This window comes from Podarcis tiliguerta (assembly GCF_965153285.1).
Source record: "Podarcis tiliguerta genome assembly, chromosome: 1".
Classification (NCBI taxonomy): domain Eukaryota; kingdom Metazoa; phylum Chordata; class Lepidosauria; order Squamata; family Lacertidae; genus Podarcis; species Podarcis tiliguerta.
This window is the reverse complement of record NC_139534.1, coordinates 105,069,262-105,090,911: the sequence shown is the minus strand read 5'-3', so window position 1 is coordinate 105,090,911 and position 21,650 is coordinate 105,069,262. Positions and strand designations below refer to the sequence as shown.

At 48.3% G+C, this 21,650-nt stretch overlaps 1 protein-coding gene and 1 long non-coding RNA gene across 2 annotated transcripts in view; both read left to right on the top strand.

The window, feature by feature from the left end:
* LOC310681474 overlaps positions 1–21,650 on the top strand; it is a 360,526-nt gene that overhangs the window by 216,106 nt on the left and 122,770 nt on the right. The gene's annotated exons all lie outside the window — the stretch shown is intronic.
* Positions 760–21,156, top strand: TGFB3 (transforming growth factor beta 3). The gene is given in 8 exon segments (XM_083426702.1): positions 760–869; positions 871–1,309; positions 8,358–8,521; positions 9,523–9,652; positions 14,743–14,850; positions 16,198–16,372; positions 17,069–17,222; positions 20,187–21,156. Coding segments are annotated over 8 exon segments (1,401 nt in total). The 5' UTR covers positions 760–797; the 3' UTR covers positions 20,346–21,156.

Here is a 21,650-nt window from a genome sequence, read left to right as displayed (position 1 = left end):
AGCTCCTTCGCTCCCTCGCTCGCTCCCCCTTCGCCCGTCCCAGAGACGTCATGGGAGGGAGGTATAAAATTTCAGGCGAGAGGAGCAGAGAGAGGCAGTGTGTGTTGTGAGGGAGCGCAAAGGAAGAGGAGGAGGAGGAGGAGGCGGCGGGACAGGGGGCGCGAGAGTGAGAGAGAGAGACGTGAAGGGGGCTCGGCGCCGGGGAGCCCCGTCGAGCTCGAGAGGAGCCGTGGGGAGGAGGGGCGAGGCGGACTACGGGGAAGGAGACGGCCGCCTGGCACCTGGAGGCGGCGGAGAGAGACGCAGGCAGGCAGGCGGCCGGCAACCAGCCCAGCCAGCGCCCGCGGGTCTCCCGTGACGGCGCTCGCTCGCTCGCTCTCTCCCTCCCTCGACGCCGCCAATGAAGCCGAGGCGCAGCTCGTGAAGCGCCTCCGCTTCGGCCCGCCTGCCGGGGGAATGGCGACCAAGCGGGAGGCATGAGCGGGGCGCGCCGGCCGCCGCAAGTGCGCTCCCGGGCCCGCCCGACACGTGCGCTCCCGGCTGCGCCTCCAGGGCTCCTGGCTCCGGAGCCGCGCAGCGCCGCGTAATTGTGAGCCCGGGGAGCAGCGGGGGCGCGCGGGCGCGGCGGTTGGAGCCCCCTCGACGGCCGCTGTGCGCCTTCGGACTCATGGAGAGGGACCCCGGCAGGGCGAGGCGCCGATCCGCTCCCTCCTCCTCCTCCCGCTCCTGTTGCTCTAGTGCCGCCCGCGCTTCTTCCTAGAAGTCCCCCCTCGCTCCCGCGGCCGGGGAGCTCCTTCATGCACCTTCTCGCCGAGCGCCGCCAGCCTGCAGGATCCGCCTCGTCGGCGGCGCCCTTTTGCGCGCGCGCGCTCTCCGCCGAGGGGGCGTCCCGCCGCCGCCGCCGCTGCTGCCGCTTCCTCCTCCTCCTCCTCTCCCCGCTCCCTGCCGTCACCGCGCCTGAAGATGCACTTGCACAGGGCTCTGCTGCTCCTCTCGCTGCTGAGCTTGGCCACCGTCAGCCTGTCGCTGTCCTCCTGCACGACGCTGGACCTGGAGCACATCAAGAAGAAGAGGGTGGAGGCCATCCGGGGCCAGATCCTGAGCAAGTTGCGCCTCACCAGCCCCCCGGAGACTGTGGGGCCGAGCCACGTGCCCTACCAGATCCTGGCTCTGTATAACAGCACCCGGGAGCTCCTGGAGGAGATGGAGGAGGAGAAGGAGGAGAGCTGCTCCCAGGACCACACCGAGTCTGAGTACTACGCCAAGGAGATCCACAAGTTTGACATGATCCAGGGCTTCCCGGAGCACAGTAAGTCCCGAACCCTGTCCCCGAAAGGGCTTTTGTTGGGGGGGGGGGGGGTGATGCCTAAATCAGATCCTCAGAGGCTGCCCAGGTAGCTTGGAAGAGATGTTTCTATGCAACTAAAAGCTCCATGGTGGGGAGAGGATTGGGAGAGCACATCTGACTTGGGTTACTCTTAAGTCCATTGTAGGGATGGAAAGTTGAGGCAGAGTGGTACGGTTACATGGGTAAACTGGGACTTGAACCCAGGTTTGAAGACCCAAGGCTTGGTTCCCTGGATTATTCTGATTCTCATAAATGCCTGGGAATTCCAGGTTGCAGGGATGGAGAGAATTTCTCTGCCTGAGCTGCTGAAATCAGGAAGGCGGTGCCTTGGCAGCTGAAATGCCTTTTCTCTGGGATGCAGAATCCTGTCCAACCAAGTGGTTGGCAACAACTGCCCATTGCACCACTGACTGCAGTGCATGTGCTGTGAGTGTATGCCAAGGCAGATGTGCTGTTGCAAGTAGTATCCTTGCACGCATATCGGCTATTCAGCTAATCTAGCATTAGATGCACTGTCTGTCTTTGCAAAGACTTGTGCGTGTTGCCAGTGTATGTTTTGGATGCACCCGTATATCCTAAGCAGCCATGAGTCAGGAAGGAATGTTTGTGTGTCCAGGTTGAAGTGGGGGGAAGCATTTGAGTGAGAGAATGAAATGCATCTGGCTGTGAATTTGTGGCAGATGTACGGAAGTGTGGGTCTGGCCGGTTTACATGTAAGCTGTGCGCTCTCTGTACATTGACTTTTGTTCATATGTATCCATGATTTTTGCACCCGCAGTAAACACTTTTCAAAACTGGGCCTGGAATCTTGGCAAACGCTTTGAGTGCATAGGCAGGTTTTCCAATCATCTGGGGGCTGTGAGATCCTGGCAAAAGCCATGTTTCCTTTTGCTGCCATTAGGTGTCCTCGTGGGCTCTTGAATTACAGCAGAGCGGTTTGGGGGTGGGAAGAAGGATGTGGCCAAGTGCTGTTGAGGGAGGGGTGCCGAAGGCAGCAGCAACCGGAGGAGGATGGCAGGAGTATCTTTCAGGATGTTGATCAATGTGAAGAGGTTGGAGGAGCTGTGGAAATGTGGCTCAGAGGCAGGCTCCGATGTTGTGCACACTTTGGGAGCAAGTCCCATTGAAGAAAGCGAGCCTTGCAACTGAGTAAATGCACCCCAGGAAGAGGCTGGCAGAAGGCTAACTTGCTTTGAAACCCTGAGCTATGGAAGGCAGGCACTTGCTGTGGAACTGCCCCCTCCCAGCAGGTGAAGAATCCTGAGCAGCGTTGGCACCAGGGCAAGCCAGAGCTGAGCCAGCTCTCAGTGTCTTGGAATAACATCAGCCCCAAATCCAGCCAACGAACAGGAAACCGAGCCAATGTCTAGAAAACTAAAGTAGGAGGGGTGGAGGGAAGTGGGAAAAGAGAGACTGAGAGGGAGAGCGGGGAGGGACGTACTTCAGGATTGGGAGAGAAAAGGCGTTATGAGGCTTGGAAGCCAAACGTATCCTTGAAGGGCTGAGCAGATACATTAAAATGTTCCATATGTGAGTAGCGGTCACCACAAATACTGGGCAAGAGTCCTTCCTTGTGGGGTACATGCACGCATACATGAACACTAGGCATCGTGAGGTAAGCCGAGTTGAGTGGATTTGGGTTATGTTTGGCATGTGGCGAAGCGGAGTGGGCATGATCAGGCATAGCCACAACTCTTCAACCCACACTTGGATTTGCAGCCGTAAGGGGAATGTAAGGGGAAATTGTTCAGCCACTGAAGCCCTTTGGCTCAGATCCACTCCGTCCACCGCCCCAACACACACCACTGTGGTCGCATGACCTGAGTAACGCAGGAGCTTTGCACAAAAACAAAATGGTGTGGATGTCTTTCCAGGCGGGAAACCATTTTTACAAAGTGGCTCCCCACACAGTTTGGGCAATCCCAGCTTTGCCAGCCAGCGCTATCCCCACCCCAACAAAGAGGGTTTGTGTTAGCATGGTGGAAGTGGCCAAACCATGTGAGGAGCCACTTCCATGTGAACCTACACACTTTCCTTTTCAAGAGGGGAACCAAAGCCAGCATCCAGCAAAATAGATGCAGGCTAGTGCATGGACTTTTGACTGCAGAAACTAAATTCCCCCACCTCTCCTCTCCCTGTGTTGAGGGCATGTGGTGGTGAAGAAGTAGGATCTTTTTTGGTTGGATGCTACCCCAAGTCTCCAAATGGAGTCTAAGAAGAACTGGGGGCAGCCCAGAGAGCAAGCCGAGGGGAAGCGTGGAGGATGAGGAAAAGGAGGTGGAAAAAGCTGGAGTAACAGGGCAGCCTCTTCCCGATGCAGAGGAGATGGTCGCTGAACTACTAACAGGAAGGAAGCACAGCAGAGCAGCCAGATCCTCTTTATCAGTGGCAGGGAAAAGGAAGGTGCTGAGGAGGCACCACAAAGATGCAGATGCTAAGCAGATGTTGTGCATCTGTGTCTTCTCACACGGAGGGGTGGCAATGTGGAGCCCTAGAGGCTGAGCCTATGCAGATGTGGAGTCACGTCAGGAGGTATCAGCTTTTCTTAGCGCTGCTGTTGCAATGCCAGCGCTGCGATGACAGCCAACCATCATCTGTGTTGTTATTCTTGCCCAGCTTCCCAGAACAGTGAGAAGTTCCAGAGGGGCAGCGCCTACCCAGGTTTGGTTTCCTTTAGAAGGGTCGCTGGAGACTGGCTGGAGTTTTGTAATCTTCAACATTATTTTCAAATACACTGGTAGAGCAGGCAGTAGGTGGAAGCACACATCTTAAACACCCTGACAGTTGATCCAGCTGCTCCACATCGACTCTCCAGGGAAGAGCCGTCAGGACCCCAAAATGCTTTCAACATCTGACAAGAGGGTAAAACTCATCTCAGCGCTCTCTGTTTCTCCTATGAAAGCAAACCAACCCTGGTGATTTAAAACCTGGTTCTGTTATTCTGTTTGTGTACAGAGCCAGATTACATGAGGTAGGGGAAACAGAAGACTTGGGGAAGATCCAGCCGTTGAAAGCAACCAAACTACAATGTCCTGAACAAAATGTTAGGAAGCGGCAACTTTCCCGCCAGCTGTGAAGGAGATTTCGGCAGGCCCTTCTCGCTCCATTAACCCACTTCTGTATTTAGCTCAGTGGGTCCTGACTCTTCTTGGTGATGTAAATTCCAAGCCCAGAGCCAATTTGCACACTCCAGTTTCAGGATCAGTTCTCTGAATGATTCTTCTGAAAACAATTTGGGAACATATAGCTGTTGTGAATGGGTCGAGGGAAATCCTTGTGCGCAAAACCGAATGGAAACTTTAGAGGTAACTGCTTGAAATGTGATCTATTGCAGGGGCACATAGTGTCTCCTCTGTTCTATCTACCTTCATACTGGTAGGGAAGTCATTCAGAAATATACAGTAACGTATTCGCACATTACATTCCCACAAGTATTTGGGTATAACGACTGCAAACAACAACAACAACATGTGAACCAGTCTTGTTGTTTCATGCTGGAATAAGGTATTAAGGTGCCAATGCAGCTAGATTCATTTGTGGAAGTGAATGGTTCCTAATATTCATTTGACCAAATCCCTGCATAAAAGTTACATGATTAATGTAATGATTTTTTTTTAAAGTCAGAATAACTCATCTAAATGGATGAGGGAAAGAGAGGTGTCAATACCCATTAATAATGGATCTACATTTATGGTGAATGGGAGCCTATGACCCGGCAGATCCTGTTGGATTCCAGCTCCCATCACACCAAGCAGCATGGCCAGTACTTGGGGCGATGAGAGGATTGTAACCCATCAAGATCTGGATGTCCACTGGCTCCACACATCTGATGCAGAAGGACCATGCCATTGCCCCAAGATGCTCTTGATTAAAGTTAGCCTCGCCATAAATAGGAAGTTGGAACCCATAAATCACTACGAAGAAGCTGGGGAAATGGAGGCGAGGTTGTCAAGATCCTTTTGTAATAGATATGCCCCCCTCACTTGCTGCGAGAGGAAACATGGCAGCTGCTGGGCTTCTCCCTGCCGTACAGCTGTGCTGATGCTCATGTAGATTAAAGCCAGTGGAGAGTGCTACCCAGAGGAAAGGAGGAAGCAGATTAGTCAAAGTGAGACATGGAAAGGTGGTTGGCCCAAGGTGAGCCTATTCAAAATGCTAGGGCAGTGTACTTGGGTGTAGAGAGAGAAAGCACAGGCCAAGACAAAGGTGGAAGGGGTGGCGAGACTCAGAAGAAGCTGGTAGAGAGGTGCCGCCAGGTGGAACTGGGTTGCTCTGGCAGAATGGCTTTAGCCTACTGGGCAGGTATGTGCTCAGTCTGTAACTGTGTATCTCCACAATACAGTGATAACAGCTGAGCCACAGACTCCATGGGCAAAGGCGTCTCCTCTGTTGGTCCTTTGGGACCAAGTTGTCTTCATCCCAAGAGACGCCGCTGAACTTAGATCACAGCGAGGAAGATGGGGATGAAATTTAGCAGGGATCTGCCTTGCAGAAATCTGTGGTGCTCCAGCCACTTGCCTGAGCAACGGATTTGGTCCCATGTCTTAAAAAAAGAGAAGTGGCTGATGTTCAACTTTCCCATGGCTCTGTCCCTCTGCCAGGTGGTGATTCAGAATGAATGCGGAGCCAGAGCCAATCTCCTCCCCGTCTTTCTCCCTCAGGAAGCGGGGAGAGCCTTATTCCATGGAGGGTTTCAGGATTGATACAGGCAAATCTGAGCTTACACACACAGGAAACTGTTCTGGCTCCAAACCATCCACCAGATACCTCGCAAGTATTTGTCCTGTTCCAGGACTTCGGTCCAGCAGGGGAAGTGAGATAGCAGGAGGAGGAGAGCTTAAGCTCTGATAGGAAAGCAGACCCGATATTTTAGGAGCAGCCTCACACCCTCGTTCCAGATGGTGATAAAAGAGGAAGTTCCCTACACATGCACACAAACACGCCCTGCCTCTCCAGCATTTCATCCCTGGGACAGTAGTGCAGCGCAAAGAGAGAACGGGTGGCTGCGGTCCATGTTTAGCCCCAGCGTGGCAGGCTTCCCAAAGGGCCAGGCATGCTTGTCAAAAGCAGCTGAGAACACCACAGCTGTCTCCCTCTGGGGAAGCCGCCTCTGTATATTGTGTGAACTAAGGACTCCGCCCAGCCTTCCCCTGGTCTATATTCTAGTCTGAGTTTGGTGACCAGGGTGCAACTGGCCATCTTTTACTACAGGAACAGGCAGCCAGCAGCCTTTAGCCTCTGCCCAAATTCATGTGGCTGTTTGCAAACAATCTAGCCATCCCCCAGAAGCTGGATGGGCAGGAATGAGAGAGGGAGAGGAGGGAAGGTGGGAGGGAGGGAAGGAGTTTCCCCACCCACTTTTGGCTCTGATCCTGCCCACAGCCTTGTCTCCCACCAGCATGTGGTCCTTGACAGATTACCCCCCCCCCAAAAAAAAAAAACCTCCAGGTTTTTCACTCCTGCTTTCCTATGCATGTAAACATCTATCCATTATAAGTTTTACAATTGTTGCTTGTCCCGAGCATTGGGAATGGAATGGGTTTAAAGAAACGAATGTGCAGTATAGAAGAGAAAGAGAAAACTAAAATGCAACCAGTGTTTTAGTAGTCACTGTTGTGTGCTTGGGACACAGGGCTTCTTTGTTCCTTGATGCCGAGAATTGTTAATCCACTTACAGGAACAGCAGCTCAGTAGAAGCCACAGCTCCCTTCCTCACTACCTGTGACTTGGTGACTACATGGGACCATTTCACACTTGATGCCCTAAGCATGTTTGCTGTGGCTTTATTGGTTCTGCAACAGGGTTCGTGGCTGTAAACATGTAAGAGTGTGAAAGATTTGCATTTCCAAAGTAATGGCGATCCTGTGCCATATGTACAACTATATATATTCGCGCATACCTAGGGAATCCCCCAAGCCTGTAGAAACCACTGTCTTCTTATTGGGTGTCCCTGTTTCCTCTTCCGGTTTGGTAGTGAACTTGGGTGGTCAAGTGCCTATTGGAGACTGTGATGGTGCATTCACCTCGCCTTTGTGACGTGTATCCAAGTGATTCTTCCATGAGACACTGAGATCATCCATACCCCTGAGCTACTGCCAGGAACATAGCTATGGGCGAAATGATACGTTTTATTGAGCCCTTGTAATTCAGTGCATTGTAATTCAGCGAAGTTCTTGAAGTTAACACATGGTTTGTTGGTTTACAGGGGTCAGCAAACTTTTTCAGCAGGGGCCAGTTCACTGTCCCTCAGACCTTGTGGGGGGCCGGACTATATTTTGGGGAAAAAAATGAAAAATGAACGAATTTCTATGCCCCAGAAAGAACCCAGAGATGCATTTTAAATCAAAGCACACAATTTACTCATGTAAAAACACCAGGCAGGCCCCACAAATAACCCAGAGATGCATTTTAAATAAAAGGACACATTCTACTCATGTAAAAACGTGCTGATTCCCAGACTGTCCGCGGGCCGGATTTAGAAGGCGATTGGGCCATTTCCGGCCCCCGGGCCTTAGTTTGCCTACCCATGGTTTATTCCTTGCAGCGGAGGCTGGTCCTTTAGAGTGAGCAGGGCACTGTGCCACCAAACGCAGCCTGCCCCCATTTGCCTACTGGCCCTGGCTGTCAGTTTCCTCCTGCTCAGTCTCCGTCTTGCCCAGGCAGAACCAGCAGGCAAGGGGGTGGTAATAAAATGAGAATTAGTTGGCTCTGCCTGTCATTGGCTCCACCAGCAGTAGGTCTCCTCCCCTGGCATCAGCTACCGCTGATTCCTTCAGGCCAGCATGGCAAAATGACTGTCTACCATGACAATGCTGGAAGCAATGGGGATTTTTCTCCTATGCAAGTGTCTACAGTTTAGGGAGAAGAATCAAGGCGCAGCTAGACCCTGTCTCAGCTATTAATAACGCTGTCACCAAGTGCTGAATTTATGAGCTTGAGATCCTCTCATCTGTTGGATTGTGGACCATCCTGGCTAATAGGTTATTTCGGTTCCTTCTTTTTCTCTTAGATGAACTGACTTACTGCCCCAAAGGCGTAACTTCCAACCTGTTCCGTTTCAACGTGTCTTCGGCAGAGAAGAACAGCACCAACCTCTTCCGGGCTGAGTTTCGAGTCCTGCGAGTGCCAAACCTCAGTTCAAAACGCACAGAGCAGCGTATTGAACTCTTTCAGGTGAGCAAGGTTAATGCTGGGGCAGAGTGAAGTGCCTAGTTGCCGCCCCGTCTCCCCCCAAAACATAAACGCTAACACTGCGATCCTCTGTTATTAAACACCATTTAATGTTATTTCTCTTAATGGTGTTACAATATTCTGCACCCAAAGAAGAAACGTGGGAGGGGAAGAAATGTGCAAAGCTGTAGCATTAGGGGAGCGTTTTGTAAATGATCTCTCCATCCTCCTCCCATTTTCCCATTTGTTTTCTACATCTGATTTAACTCCTGCATTTAAAGCAAACACTGCTGTACTTCAGGGAATAGCCTGATGTATTTAAAGAAATAATAGAGCATTGGAACATTGTATATGTTCCAATGCTCCATTATTTCCTTACATACATTAGAACTCAGGGTTTCCCAAACTTGGGTCTCCAGCTGTTTTTGGACTACAGTTCCCATCATCCTGGAATGTAGCCCTCGCATAAATGGGGAGTTGCCTGCACAATGTATAGTTGGCCCTTTCGTACCTTCTTTGCCAGCATTGCTTTCCCAGTATTTGTGGTGACATGCTGGAAGCAGAATCCTGTAAGCAGTGGCACAGGACCAGCTGGCCCATGCGCAAGGAGGCAGCACATGTGGAATTTTCCAGCAGTTTTCCATCCGATTAGCTGCCGCTTGCCTAGCTGTTGCGCAGCAGATCAGCCTTCAGTTTCTGACTGGCCTCCTTGTTGCATGTCATCACCCCCGGCCAATCCTCGTGTGTTCTCCTGTATATTTTCACTTCTTCCTGTCTAAAGCATGTACAGAACTTGAAGGGATTCTCCTCTGCATTGAGCAGCAACTATTTTGATGCGTTCTTGGGCTTCAGCGCCATCATACCCAGCAAATCGGTAACACACAGGAAGCGTGCAAATGTTTGTATGGAGAGTTTGTATGGAGAATCCGTTCTAGTTTGGCAAGACACACTTGCTGTTGTTGCTGAACTGAGCATGGGGTCTTGCGTGCCTCCTCCCCATGCAGATCCTGAAGCCTGATGAGCACATTGCAAAGCAGCGCTACCTCAGTGGCCGGAATGTGATGACGCGCGGCTCCCCTGAGTGGCTGTCCTTCGATGTCACGGACACAGTGCGAGAATGGCTTTTGCATAGAGGTGAGTGCAGCAGGAAGGAGGTCCAGGGATCCTCTTTGTCTGGATCAGGTGGTCACGCAGACATGTCCGTCAATAACTCGTCACCGAGAGTGAACTACTTGCCATTCACAGCACAATGTTTAAACTGTTTCCACTGTCCATTTTTATTTTTGAGTTTCCTGACCCTCTGTCTGTCTCCCCCAACAAAATGAAGGCAAGATGTTATATTTTGCCCCGAGGGGGAAGCAAGCTGCAGAAGAAATAAGCTTTCAGACAAGATTTATTTCCCATTTTTTGTTTTTGTTGTATAGTTATTATTGTTAATTTAATAATAAAAAGGTAAAGGTAAAGGGACCCCTGATCATTAGGTCCAGTCGTGACCGACTCTGGGGTTGCGGCGCTCATCTCGCTCTATAGGCCGAGGGAGCAGGCGTTTGTCCCTGGACAGCTTCCGGGTCATGTGGCCAGCATGACTAAGCCGCTTCTGGCGAACCAGAGCAGCGCACGGAAATGCCGTTTACCTTCCCGCTGGAGCGGTCCCTATTTATCTACTTGCACTTTGATGTGCTTTCGAACTGCTAGGTTGGCAGGAGCAGGGACCGAGCAACAGGAGCTCACCCTGTCGCAGGGATTCGAACCGCCAACCTTCTGATCAGCAAGTCCTAGGCTCTGTGGTTTAACCAATTTAATAATAATTTGATGTAAATGGCTTTGTGAAGTTTAGCGGTATATAAATATCTCAAATAATAAGTAATGTAAATTATAACAAGTAATACAGTACATATTTGCAATTAATCAAGGAAAGGGAATACGAATCAAAATAGGGAGAGCTAAAAAGAGGATATTGACCTCAGAGAAAGGCATTGCGCTTGACATGATATCTGTGGCACCCAGTCATATTTATTTTGACCTTCCCACTCCTCTAAGGGGCTCTGGGTACCATAAACTTCCTTCTTTATCCTCACATCTTTCTTCTTTATCCCTGTGAGGTAAGTTAGATTGAGAGGGAATAGTCAGCTGAAGGTTAACTATTGACTTGGTGGCTGAGTGGGCATTTGAACCTGAGTTTTTCCAGTTCTAGTCCAACAGCTCTACAAGCCATTCAGACATGGAAATCACCATTTTGATTCATTATGCTCACTCAGTGACTACAGCATCTGTAATCTAAACAAAAGAGTCTAAATTTAACCAGTAATAACTGTCATCGGTTCATTCTATTTTGTGAGGATGTAAGCATTCTGACAGATTTCCCAGCAGCTTCAGATATATGAGTAATTAACTTCTCTGAGGGAAGTATGCTTTTGAGCAAAGCACTTCACTGGATTTCCATCACCCTAAGTAATAGTGCTGTCCAGAGAGTTCGCCAGTCGATAATTTTGTCCATTTCTCAAGTAGTTCATTAACCTGCTCCAGTTCTTAGATAAACAGACTGAAAGGCCAAAATCAGAGGGAGAAATCCTGTCCATGCTACAGAAAATTAAGGCAACTAACTTGTGAGGGAGGCCCATACTTGTAAGTTGAGAGTGGTCCCCCGCTGCTTCTGTGGCTGTTCTCACCAAGCCACTGACAACTCTGTTGCTTGACACTGCTCCCCAGTGCCTCACTCAAATTGCACAGAGGGTAGACCAAACTAGCCCAAGGAAAGTTGGAAAGGTCAGGTGGGTGGGGGAACCCAGCCCCAAAGGTCTCCTGGGCAACTGGTATCCCGACTGCAGGTGCAGGTGGCTGGGATGAGACTGCCAGTAAGTCAGTGCCACTGATTCAGTGGTACCACAAGTCCCTCAGAGCTGTGCCAGGGTTGTGAGGGGGTCTTGGCAAAGTGCCATCGAATGGCCCCTCTGCATTTCCCATCTTAGTTTTCTCAAAATGCCGTGCCTTTGAAGTTCTGTCGTTCTAGGGCACTGTGGGTTAAAAAAAAATGCAAGCCCTCACTGGTAGCTGCCATGTTTTTGTGACATGATGGCTGTTTTGTTTTTTTGTTTTTAAATCAACAATGTTCTGGAAAGTTGGGGGACATACTATTTTAGAAAAAATAAAAGCCTGAAGCAGAGATCCTGTCAGATGTCACCATTGGCAGGCTTCACCATTGACGTACCACCACCGCTGTAACTCTTCCATTTTCAGATTTAGCATGTAGAGGCCATGCTCTAGTCTACATGCACACATGTGAGCACACATGTGTTGCACCGACACACCCTTATGAAGGTGGAACTCATGTAAGGGGGTGCACCAATGGTCAGCTACGATATTGGGCTAAATCTATCCAGTGGCGTAGCGTGGGTTGTCAGCACCCGGGGCAAGGCAAGTAATTTGCGCCCCCTAACCCGTGGATTTTAGCACTCGAGTCTCTTCCACTAGATTATCCCACTTCCTGATTGGCTAGGAGGAGGATCCGTGTGACAATAGCGAAATTTTTGCGAAATCTGTGACAGTGCTGAGAGAGAGTGAGTGAGCCAGGTAGGGGCAGAGAGCTGCGAGTGCGAGCGCCCCCCCCCAGATGTTGCGCCCGGTGCGGCCGGCCCCCCCTGCACCCCCCACGCTACGCCACTGAATCTGTCACCCCATAGTGAACCCAAATGCACTCGCATCAAGTCGATATCTACACTGTCTTAGAGGAATTGGCAAGAAATTTGCTTCTGTTCAGCACAAGAAGCTGCTGGGCATGAGGGCATCTTGAGGCAAGAATATTGATTCATAGTTGGCCTGTCCTTGCAGGTACAGTCGTATCTGGATGCCAGTCAAAGCTGGTATGCAGGCAATAAATTCTAGGAGGAGAAGTCGATTTTACGCTTCTTAGATTTTTCTTGGCCAGAGTCCAGGGACTGAACTATTGGTAGTGCAAAGCTGTTAATCTGACTAGCAGCATGCATGTCGCACAGCTTTTGATGTAGGTGACGCTTGGAGATACAAGCAGCAGGTACCTTACCCAGGGCTTTGTGGCTTGTGCAATATAACAGTTGGTGCAGGGCTCGGCATTCATCAGAGAATATCAGGAGAAATGCCGGCAGCTATAGAATTCAAGATGTGGGATTCAGCAGCTGCCACCAGCTGGGAAGATTAAACAGGTGCTGAGATCCAATGGCTGCTTCTAGCTTGATCCTCAAGAGCCTTAGACAATTCCTCTGACTGCAGCTAGCAATGTCCACTTGCACAGTATATGTTGGTTACTGCTTCTTTCCCCCACCCCTTGCCAGAGCTTTCAAATTCCATGACAATGCAAGCCAAATTCAAGGTCGAAATTACATATGTAAAATGGATAAACCTGTGTTACTGTTCCCAACAAAGATCCCAGTTGCAGCATTTAGGGTTTTGTGGTTGTTTTGTTTTTGTGGGATTTCTGACTTGTGGTACAGAATTCCAAAAAGCAGCTTTCTTGTTAGTCTCAACCATTTATATAAACACAAGGACAGGAGAGTTGTGCAGCTTAATGCTGTTCATATTTACTTAGAAATAAATTCTGAGGGATTTCTCCCACCAAATTATCATAGGTCTGGAGCCTTGAGTTTCAAGAGTCCTCTCTTTTGTGTGTTTTCTGATTTGGCTATAAAACTTATTATGAACATAATTCAGGAAAATCCTGCTTGGACTCATACAAATTCAAAAGGACGTGACCATGCAAAATCTCAGTGGAACTTGAAACAGCATCAAAGTGGAACTGCTAGGGATTGGTGGATCGCTAAGTGTTGCTTTCTATCACTTTCTCATTTTTCCAATATTAAATTCAGTTCTCCACATCTCCATATACGTATTTTTAAAAATGAAAATCTCATGAAAATCTATTAGCATTTGAGTGGCCATTTCTCCTAATAGCCACACATTTGTATGCAGTTTTGCCTAATACATACTTTCCCCCAAAGCCATTATGTCTAATATAATGCTGTTTTGAACATTATGTTCACTAATTTATGTATTTTCAAGCATACTTTATCCTAGTATATGCACTTTTGCATATATTATTTGTTGGGAAAACTGCATTTGGAGAGGCATGCATTTTGAAGGATAGCTGTGTTTTGTACTGTTTCAGCAAGTGCAAATTTAGTAGGTTCGGCTTTAAATGCAAACCGAGGCTGCATTCACAAAGTCGTTTATTGCATTTTCATGTTGCTTCCCTAGCTGTTAATTTCTACATTATATTTGAGCTTTCACATGATATAAAAACCACTTCTGGAACTATAGTGAAACATGGCAAAACTATAATGGAATATAGTGCAAGTTTAGCACTCATTTCCATAAAATTTGCAGACTGATTTTTTTCTGGAAGGAAATTATATAGATATGAGCACTAAACTTGCACTATATTCCACTTATAGTTCTAGCAGGGGCTTTTATGTGGTGTGGAAGCTCAGATGTAATGCAGAACTTAAAAGTTAGGGGAAAGTTGCAAAAATTGAATAAACTGCCATGTGAATGCAGCTAGAATCAAATTTCTCTGCCATCCCTAGAAGGCTTTTGGGATTGCTGCCAAAGAGCAACCCGGGTCTGCTTACCTGCCCCCAGTCTCTCTCCATAGCATCTTAGAATCATAGAATCGTAGAGTTGGAATAGACCACAAGGGCCATCGAGTCCAACCCCCTGCCAAGCAGGAAACACCATCAGAGCACCCCTGACATATGGTTGTCAAGCCTCTGCTTAAAGACCTCCAAAGAAGGAGACTCCACCACACTCCTTGGCAGCAAATTCCACTGTCGAACAGCTCTTACTGTCAGGAAGTTCTTCCTAATGTTTAGGTGGAATCTTCTTTCTTGTAGTTTTACAAGTCTTAATGTCTTAATGTCATTACATTGTGCATTTTCCTATTCCTGCCACTGGCAGCCAATGTTGGGGAGCAAAGGTGAGGAACCTGGATGATGTCAGGACCTGAGGTGACTTCAACTGTGCAGCATGGAGCAGGATAGGAAAATGCATCATGAGCCGCCACTTGGGGCAGAAAGTCCATATTCGCTGCATGTAAAACTCCACCTCCGTTTTCCGCAACATAGGAGAATGTCAGTGCCGTTGTCTCCAAGGAAATTAAACATCGGTGGGACAAAGGAAATGGAATTGCTGAAGAACTGTTTGGATTGCAGGGACGTTAAGTTGCTAGTTCTCATGAATTCTTTCTCTCCAAACAGAATCTAACCTGGGGCTGGAGATCAGCATCCACTGCCCCTGTAACACCTTCCAGTCCAATGGCGACATCCTGGAGAACTTGCATGAGGTGCTGGAGATCAAGTTCAAAGGTGAGAGGGGAGAGATTGGAGGGGGAAGCAGCGAAATGGGCCACCAGGAGAAATGAATCATTTTCCCATCTACATCGGAGTGTTTTTAAAACATTGTTTCTGTGTGGGTTTTGCTGTGTTTCTTAACAATAAACCTGTGTTGGGGTTGTCATAGGAGGGCAGGGAGTTACCTCAGAAGTGTGGAGGCACACGTACCTCACAAATGCATGGGTTTGATAGTAATCTCCTTTCTGTGGGGAATCTTGGGAACTGTAGTTTTGTGAGGGATGCTAGGTACTTTTAACAGAATTCTAAGCACCTCCCCCAAACAACAGTTCCCAGGACTCTTTGGGGAAAGGCCATGACAGAGAAACTGGCACAGAATGCTAAAGTGAAGGGATATATTCAAGGGTGGATCTACTGTGAAACTACTGAAGCCTAAGCTTTAGGGCCCCTCATTTTGGAGGGGCTCCAAAAGCAACTGTAGTCTACATTCCTTAAAAAATTTAGGTCTAGTAAGACCCAATTTGAGTCGCATGACTTAAATGGATTAGGTTGTTTGTTTTTTGTATATATTTCAACAGTCCCAATGTTTTAAGAGTCAGCCACACAGACGTTGTCAAGGCGTGGTAATCCGTCGTGGTACAACCCCAGTGAAGAAGACAACAGTGGTTACCCCCACCTCTTGGTTGCTGGTTGTGAAGGGGCCCCCATGACAATTCAGGTTTCAGGGCCCCCAAAATGTAGGTCCACCACTGCATATATATCTTGGTGCGTAAAGGTGTGCGAAGCAGATGCATTGCTGAAGTTAAAGTCTCTCTGGAAAACTCGGTTCTGCTGCGTTCTTGGTTTGACTCTAGTTTCCAGCTGTCATGATGTGGGCATGAAGAATTTGGGCATCCTGCCTGAGGTGGCACAGGCAGCCAGCGGCTGAGTTAGGTTCAACATTAGCAGCTGCCTGGCTTTGGGCCCTGGGCTGTGGCCACGATACCCACAGGCTCCACATCCTGGATATTCCTTCTGCTGCACAGTTCCAGTCATCTGACATCTTCCTTAAGCCATTAATCTTCCTCGGCCTTTCTTGAGACTGAAACCAGTAACAAGAGGAGCATATTAATGGCCCCACCACCAGTATACAAATTATAAAGCAAATGACCCACAACACTTGGTTTCAGGCTAAGAGGAAACCTCGTTTCTCCTGGCAAGGCTGGCTGCAGCCCTTACAGAGGAACCTCACAGGGGCCAGGCTGCTGGAGAGTTTCCCAAGCTGCCCTCCTGTTAAACATCCTCCATGGATGCCAACATTTTCCGCTGCAGCTCTAGAGTGGCCGTGCAGTTTTGCTAATGCCCTTCCCCTTCCCCTTCCAGGCATTGAGAGTGAGGACAGCCACGTGGGGCGTGGGGACTTGGGGAGCTTGAAGAAGCAGAAGGACCTGCACAACCCCCACTTGATCCTGATGATGCTGCCCCCCCACCGACTTGGGAGCCCCGCCCTGAGAAGCCAGAGGAAGAAAAGGGCGCTCGACACCAATTACTGCTTTAGGTAAGCGATGGATCCCTCTCCTTCCCTTCAACCTCACCCCTGGGGTTAACTGTGGCTCCGCCGGTTTGCTCTGCAGCTGCAAGGCTGGCAATTGGCTAGTTTTTGTTTTGATTCCATGCTTGCAGTGTGATGGGGAAACGTTCTGGAAGCCCGATGCAAAGCAGGGATGACTAGTTCAGTCAAATATTGTGCTTGACAATGAGGGATGCCTTTGAGTTTCGCATTTCCTGCTTTGCACATGCGGAGCTCAGTGGCTTGCAATGTTTCCCTCAGTTTTAGTGAAATAGGAATTCAGGGTCACACGCTTCTGAGCCTCCTCTCGGCATTTCAGCCCGCCTGATCAAAGGACCCACATTCCTCCCCCATGTGCTGTTTTGGTGGTTCCCCTGGCCCTCCCCCCAGAGCCATGTTTTTTTTGGGGGGGATGCTCCATTGTGAAATAGGAAGTCCTTGCCCAGAGCTTTTGCTGATGGACTTGTTAGGCGAGTAGTTACAAATTTAACCAATTCCAGTCAGGCAGCAAAACTTAATTTGTGCTGCCACATTCAGCTGGTAGATTTCAAATCCAGCTTGCTAGGTCACTAGTCTGGCCTACTGCTTGTTTGGGCTTCCAGCACCAAGTGAAAACTATGGTGCAGAGGAGAAGTTCCTGTTTCTCCAAAGCCCTTGATTCCATTTCAAACCCTTTTCTTCCAGGAACATGGAGGAAAACTGCTGTGTGCGTCGCCTCTACATTGACTTTCGGCAAGACCTGGGCTGGAAATGGGTCCACGAACCCAAGGGATACTTCGCCAACTTCTGCTCTGGACCTTGCCCATACCTCCGCAGTGCAGACACAACTCACAGCACGGTACATCAGCTCCTTAATATTAGCAGGGAACCTAGAATTTGGGAGATCTGTCTCCCCCAAATTAAAAATAAATAAATCATAGTTATTAAAGTTTCTAGAGGCTCACGGAACTGGTGGCATCCGCCTGCCTCAAGAGACAATAGAGTGTGCCTCCATGGGTGAAGTCAAACTGCTGTGTTAGTTCACTGGGTCACAAGCCTGGGCTGAGTGTAGGGAGGTCCAGGGCTGCCCAGATGACAAGACCGCCACCCCCGGCTTCGCTGATGTGTTTCAAAGGAAAGCACAGCAATACATGTAGCTGCAGAAGTCACCAATAGAAGAACTTAGGGGTGTGAGTGTGAAGGAAATCTGTATAGAGAAATGACATTTTCTAATTCTTAGAGCTATTTTTTATTTTCTTGTTTTATAACGCTCAAGACTTTGATCTGCCTCATGTTGGTGTGGCATGACTGATGGAAATGTGTGGACACTCAGAATCAGTACCTATTTAGGCTTCTCATAACGTAATTCAAAGTTTAGAGTGGAGTAGTTTGCTAGCTATTGGTATTTTAACCAGGGATTCTGTTTCACATGGAGTGAGAATTAGATTTAGTCCTGGGTTCAGCTACCATCTCAGCTCTGTACTCACTTTCAGGCCTTTGGCAAATGGCAGCCTCAGTAGTTGCCTTTCTGTAGGATGGATGCGCCTTTGAAGCGAACTTGGGAATAATCATTGATGTGTCTTGGTTGAGGCTGCTCTTCTCACATGCATTGAATTTCACTGGTCAAATTCTAGTACTTGTGCTGCTCAATACACCTGGTTGCCTCTGGCATGTTTCCTCATGTCCTCTTCATACAGTGGTACCTCGGGTTACAGACGCTTCAGGTTACAGACGCTTCAGGTTACAGACTCCACTACCCCAGAAATAGTACCCCGGGTTAAGAACTTTGCTTCAGGGTGAGAACAGAAAGCGTGCTCCGGCAGCGCAGCAGCAGTGGGAGGCCCCATTAGCTAAAGTGGTACCTCAGGTTAAGAACAGTTTCAAGTTAAGAACGGACCTCCAGAACGAATTAAGTACGTAACCAGAGGTAGCACTGTATTGGAAATGGGATGAGTTATGCAAGTTACCATAAACGTACTTCTATACCAGCTGGAATATTTTGGGTGGGGAACGGAATAGAGGAGAGGAAGGAGCCCTATGCATAACAAATGTACAGGATGTGTAGGAACTACAGAGTAGGAAACGAAGGGCAAGACGTACAATAGTCAGTGGGATCCTTCCATCCAAACCCATCCTGATTTCTGAGATAGGTCAGATGTTGTATATTTTAAGCTTTGCTCTCACCTGTGCAGGCCACAAACTCCCCGCCCCCAATGATTCTGGTACAAGTCCCTGAACTTGTGTGGCATAGGAGAGTCTACAATCCATAGAGCAGTTGCAGGGATGCTTATTTCTAAGCACTGCAAGCATTTCCTGATTATGGCTTTTTGTAGAGGAGATCTATGTTATCCCTTGTGGCTGGTTTCAGCTGCTCAGCCAAGCAGCATTGGCATCTGCACAGCATAGGCAGCTTCCTGCATTCCTCGATGACCCAAAAAGAAGAGAGCCCTATGGAAGAAGTGGTAGTGTATTTCTGGCAATATACTTGGCAGCATCAAGATTTTAAAGGAAGTTGATGTTATGTCGTAACCTCAGACTAAAATGACAGAAAACCAGTGCCTGACAGATGGTGCTATGGTCTCAAGGGAGACATTTCCTAGAGCATGTGGAAAGGGCAAGACTTTATAATGGAGAGAGGGCATCGGGAGAGTTTCCCCAATGCAGCTCAATAAAACGCTATTACTTAGGTTGTGAGCCCTATGGGGATAGACATGACCTAGATGAAGCTGCCATAAGCTGATCTGAGCCCACAGGGCAGGGCAAGGTTTAAGTATAATTAAGGAAAGACACACACAGTGCGAGAGGATCTGTTTATTAGGAGTGAAGGCAAGTTTTGGCTCCTGTTCCCAAAGGAAGAGAACCCTTCACTAGTCAAATTCTAGTTATATGCAGGTGTGCCAGCGGCACGATGAAGCTGTGAAAAAATTGTCAGAGGTGTCCATTATGGAGAAGCCAGTAGAGGGGATTCCGCAACCCTTGTCATTTCAAACCTTAAAGGAATGATTTATGAGGGTTTAGGGAGAAGCTGAGGACTAGAACGTGTGCCATCATTGTTAGCATTAGGCAGGCTTCTGTAGCCTGAGGGAAATTGTTCTTCTTTTACAGTAAGGCAGACTCCTCAGTATTTAGAGAGGCATTTTTAGTAGGGATAAAAGCAGATGGTGACTCTTTCCCCCATAAATCACCAACACCCCTCTTGCATGAAAAGCAGCAGCCTTTGGGGAGAAGCCCTGCTCTAAGGTTAGATGTTTCAAAGAGTGGTTCAGATCCAAGACTAAGGAGGAGGCGGAAGAATCTGTCAGAGTCTCCCAGGGCTCTCATCTGGCATTCCCTCTTTCTCTCTCTGGCAATATATGAGATGAAGCAGAGAGAGACCTCATTGGATTGGTAGAGGATTCAAAAAGCTGGGAGAGAATGTAGATATCCGAGAGGGACTGGATTAAATCCAGCATGATCTGGAGATGCTGGCCAAAGCAAGTTGATTTTTTTCAGCTGTTTTTCTTGAAATTCAAACAGGGCCATAGGATGGTTACACCCAGGGATTTTTGTTTTTAAAAGAGCAGGCTTTGCTTATTTGAATGCAGAGTCGAGGTCTGAGGGCTACAGGGCTGCACTTGTGTTTCTTACTTCAGGCTGGGCTTTACTCAGCTGCTGCAAATTAATAACCATATTGCCTAACAAGCTGTTAAATATGTTAGCGGTGGAGCTGGGTGTGGTAAGCTACACAGTTTAAGATCACTGAAGAGAAGCATGTTTTCTGCCTAATGGCGATTTGTGTTTTGGCCTAAACAGATTCGTGTGTTTTTGCCGGTTGCTTTTCCAGGTACTTGGCCTATACAATACACTGAATCCTGAAGCATCCGCCTCCCCTTGCTGCGTGCCTCAGGATCTAGAGCCTCTCACAATCCTCTACTACGTTGGACGGACCCCCAAAGTTGAGCAGCTCTCCAATATGGTGGTGAAATCCTGCAAATGCAGTTGAAAGGGACCCAGTGCCAACCACAGCCGAGAAATTGCAGTGATCCGTTCTCTGCTCCCAGGTCAAAAAGAAACAAGTACTTGAAGGAAGGTACTGTAATCTGGCTTTTCTTACGCTGCAGTCAAGGACTATCTACCCACTTCGAAGACCTTTAATTAAAAAAAACAACACACCCACACCTCTCTGCCTTCATGCCTCTCTTTCTTTGGGAGTTACTTTTGCAATACGGAGGCTGGGGAAGAAGACACACGTACCGGCTAAACATTTAGTGGACAGACAGAAAGAAGCAAATGAGGAAAAATTCATTGAAGGAGGAAACGATTAGCAGAGCTGCGGACATTTGGCAGGAACAATGGGACTTCTTATCCCACCATTGACTTCTCTGCGAGCCCAGCCTTTCCTACAGAGTAACGAAGATTTCCTTATGAAGAAGGAACGTAATATTTTCTTAGAACCAGAACATAATGGACATAATTATTCTGCCTACAAATGGGTGCAGGAGTCAGTGGTCCCAACTTCTCAGAACGACCACTTTAGAGAGGACCTTTTGACTATGGTGAATTCTCACCCAGTTTCTCTCCTCCTGGAGTCCCTGCTCGATTACCTCTGGGTAAGAGTGGGCAGCAAATGCAGGATTCTTCAAAGTAATCTCCAAAGGATCCTGCACTTGCTGTGGTGGCTAAGGTATTGTAAGGAAATCTGCACATCTCTTGCACAAGGACCTGGCCCAGGCCACACCTGCCAAGGTTGTATTAAGAAGTATTAACCTCAACTATTGTAAAGAAAATAAATAAATATTTTTTGGAATTGGGAATTTTCTGTTCAAACAAGTTGCTTGGTCAGAGGAGGGGAATGGGTAGATGCACCAGAACTGCCAAAATTGGCTCCTTTCTGAAAGCCTGCTGTTCTTGATAGATCTGTGGTCCGAGGGATTGGATAGCAGATAGAACTTGAGCTTGTTTTCTGCTGAGAATGAAGTCGCTAAGCTTACCATGAACATTTGGTTGATTTTGCTTCTTAGTGAACTAGTCAGATCCCTTTACCATGAACATGATAATGACGCTGTTTACTTCAACCGCATTTTGTTCTCCTGTGAAGCTGCTTTATACCAAAGCTATTCTTCATTGTCCTATTATGTTTGGGGCTGCCGACTCTGGCTGGTAGCAGCTCTCCAAGGTCTCTGGCAGGGGTCTCTTGCAGCTGTGCTATCCCACATCGTTTTAAGTGGAGAGATCAGGAATTCAACCTGGGACTGGTTCCATGTGCTCTACCATTGACCTCTTTCAGGAATGAGGCCAATAAAAAGGG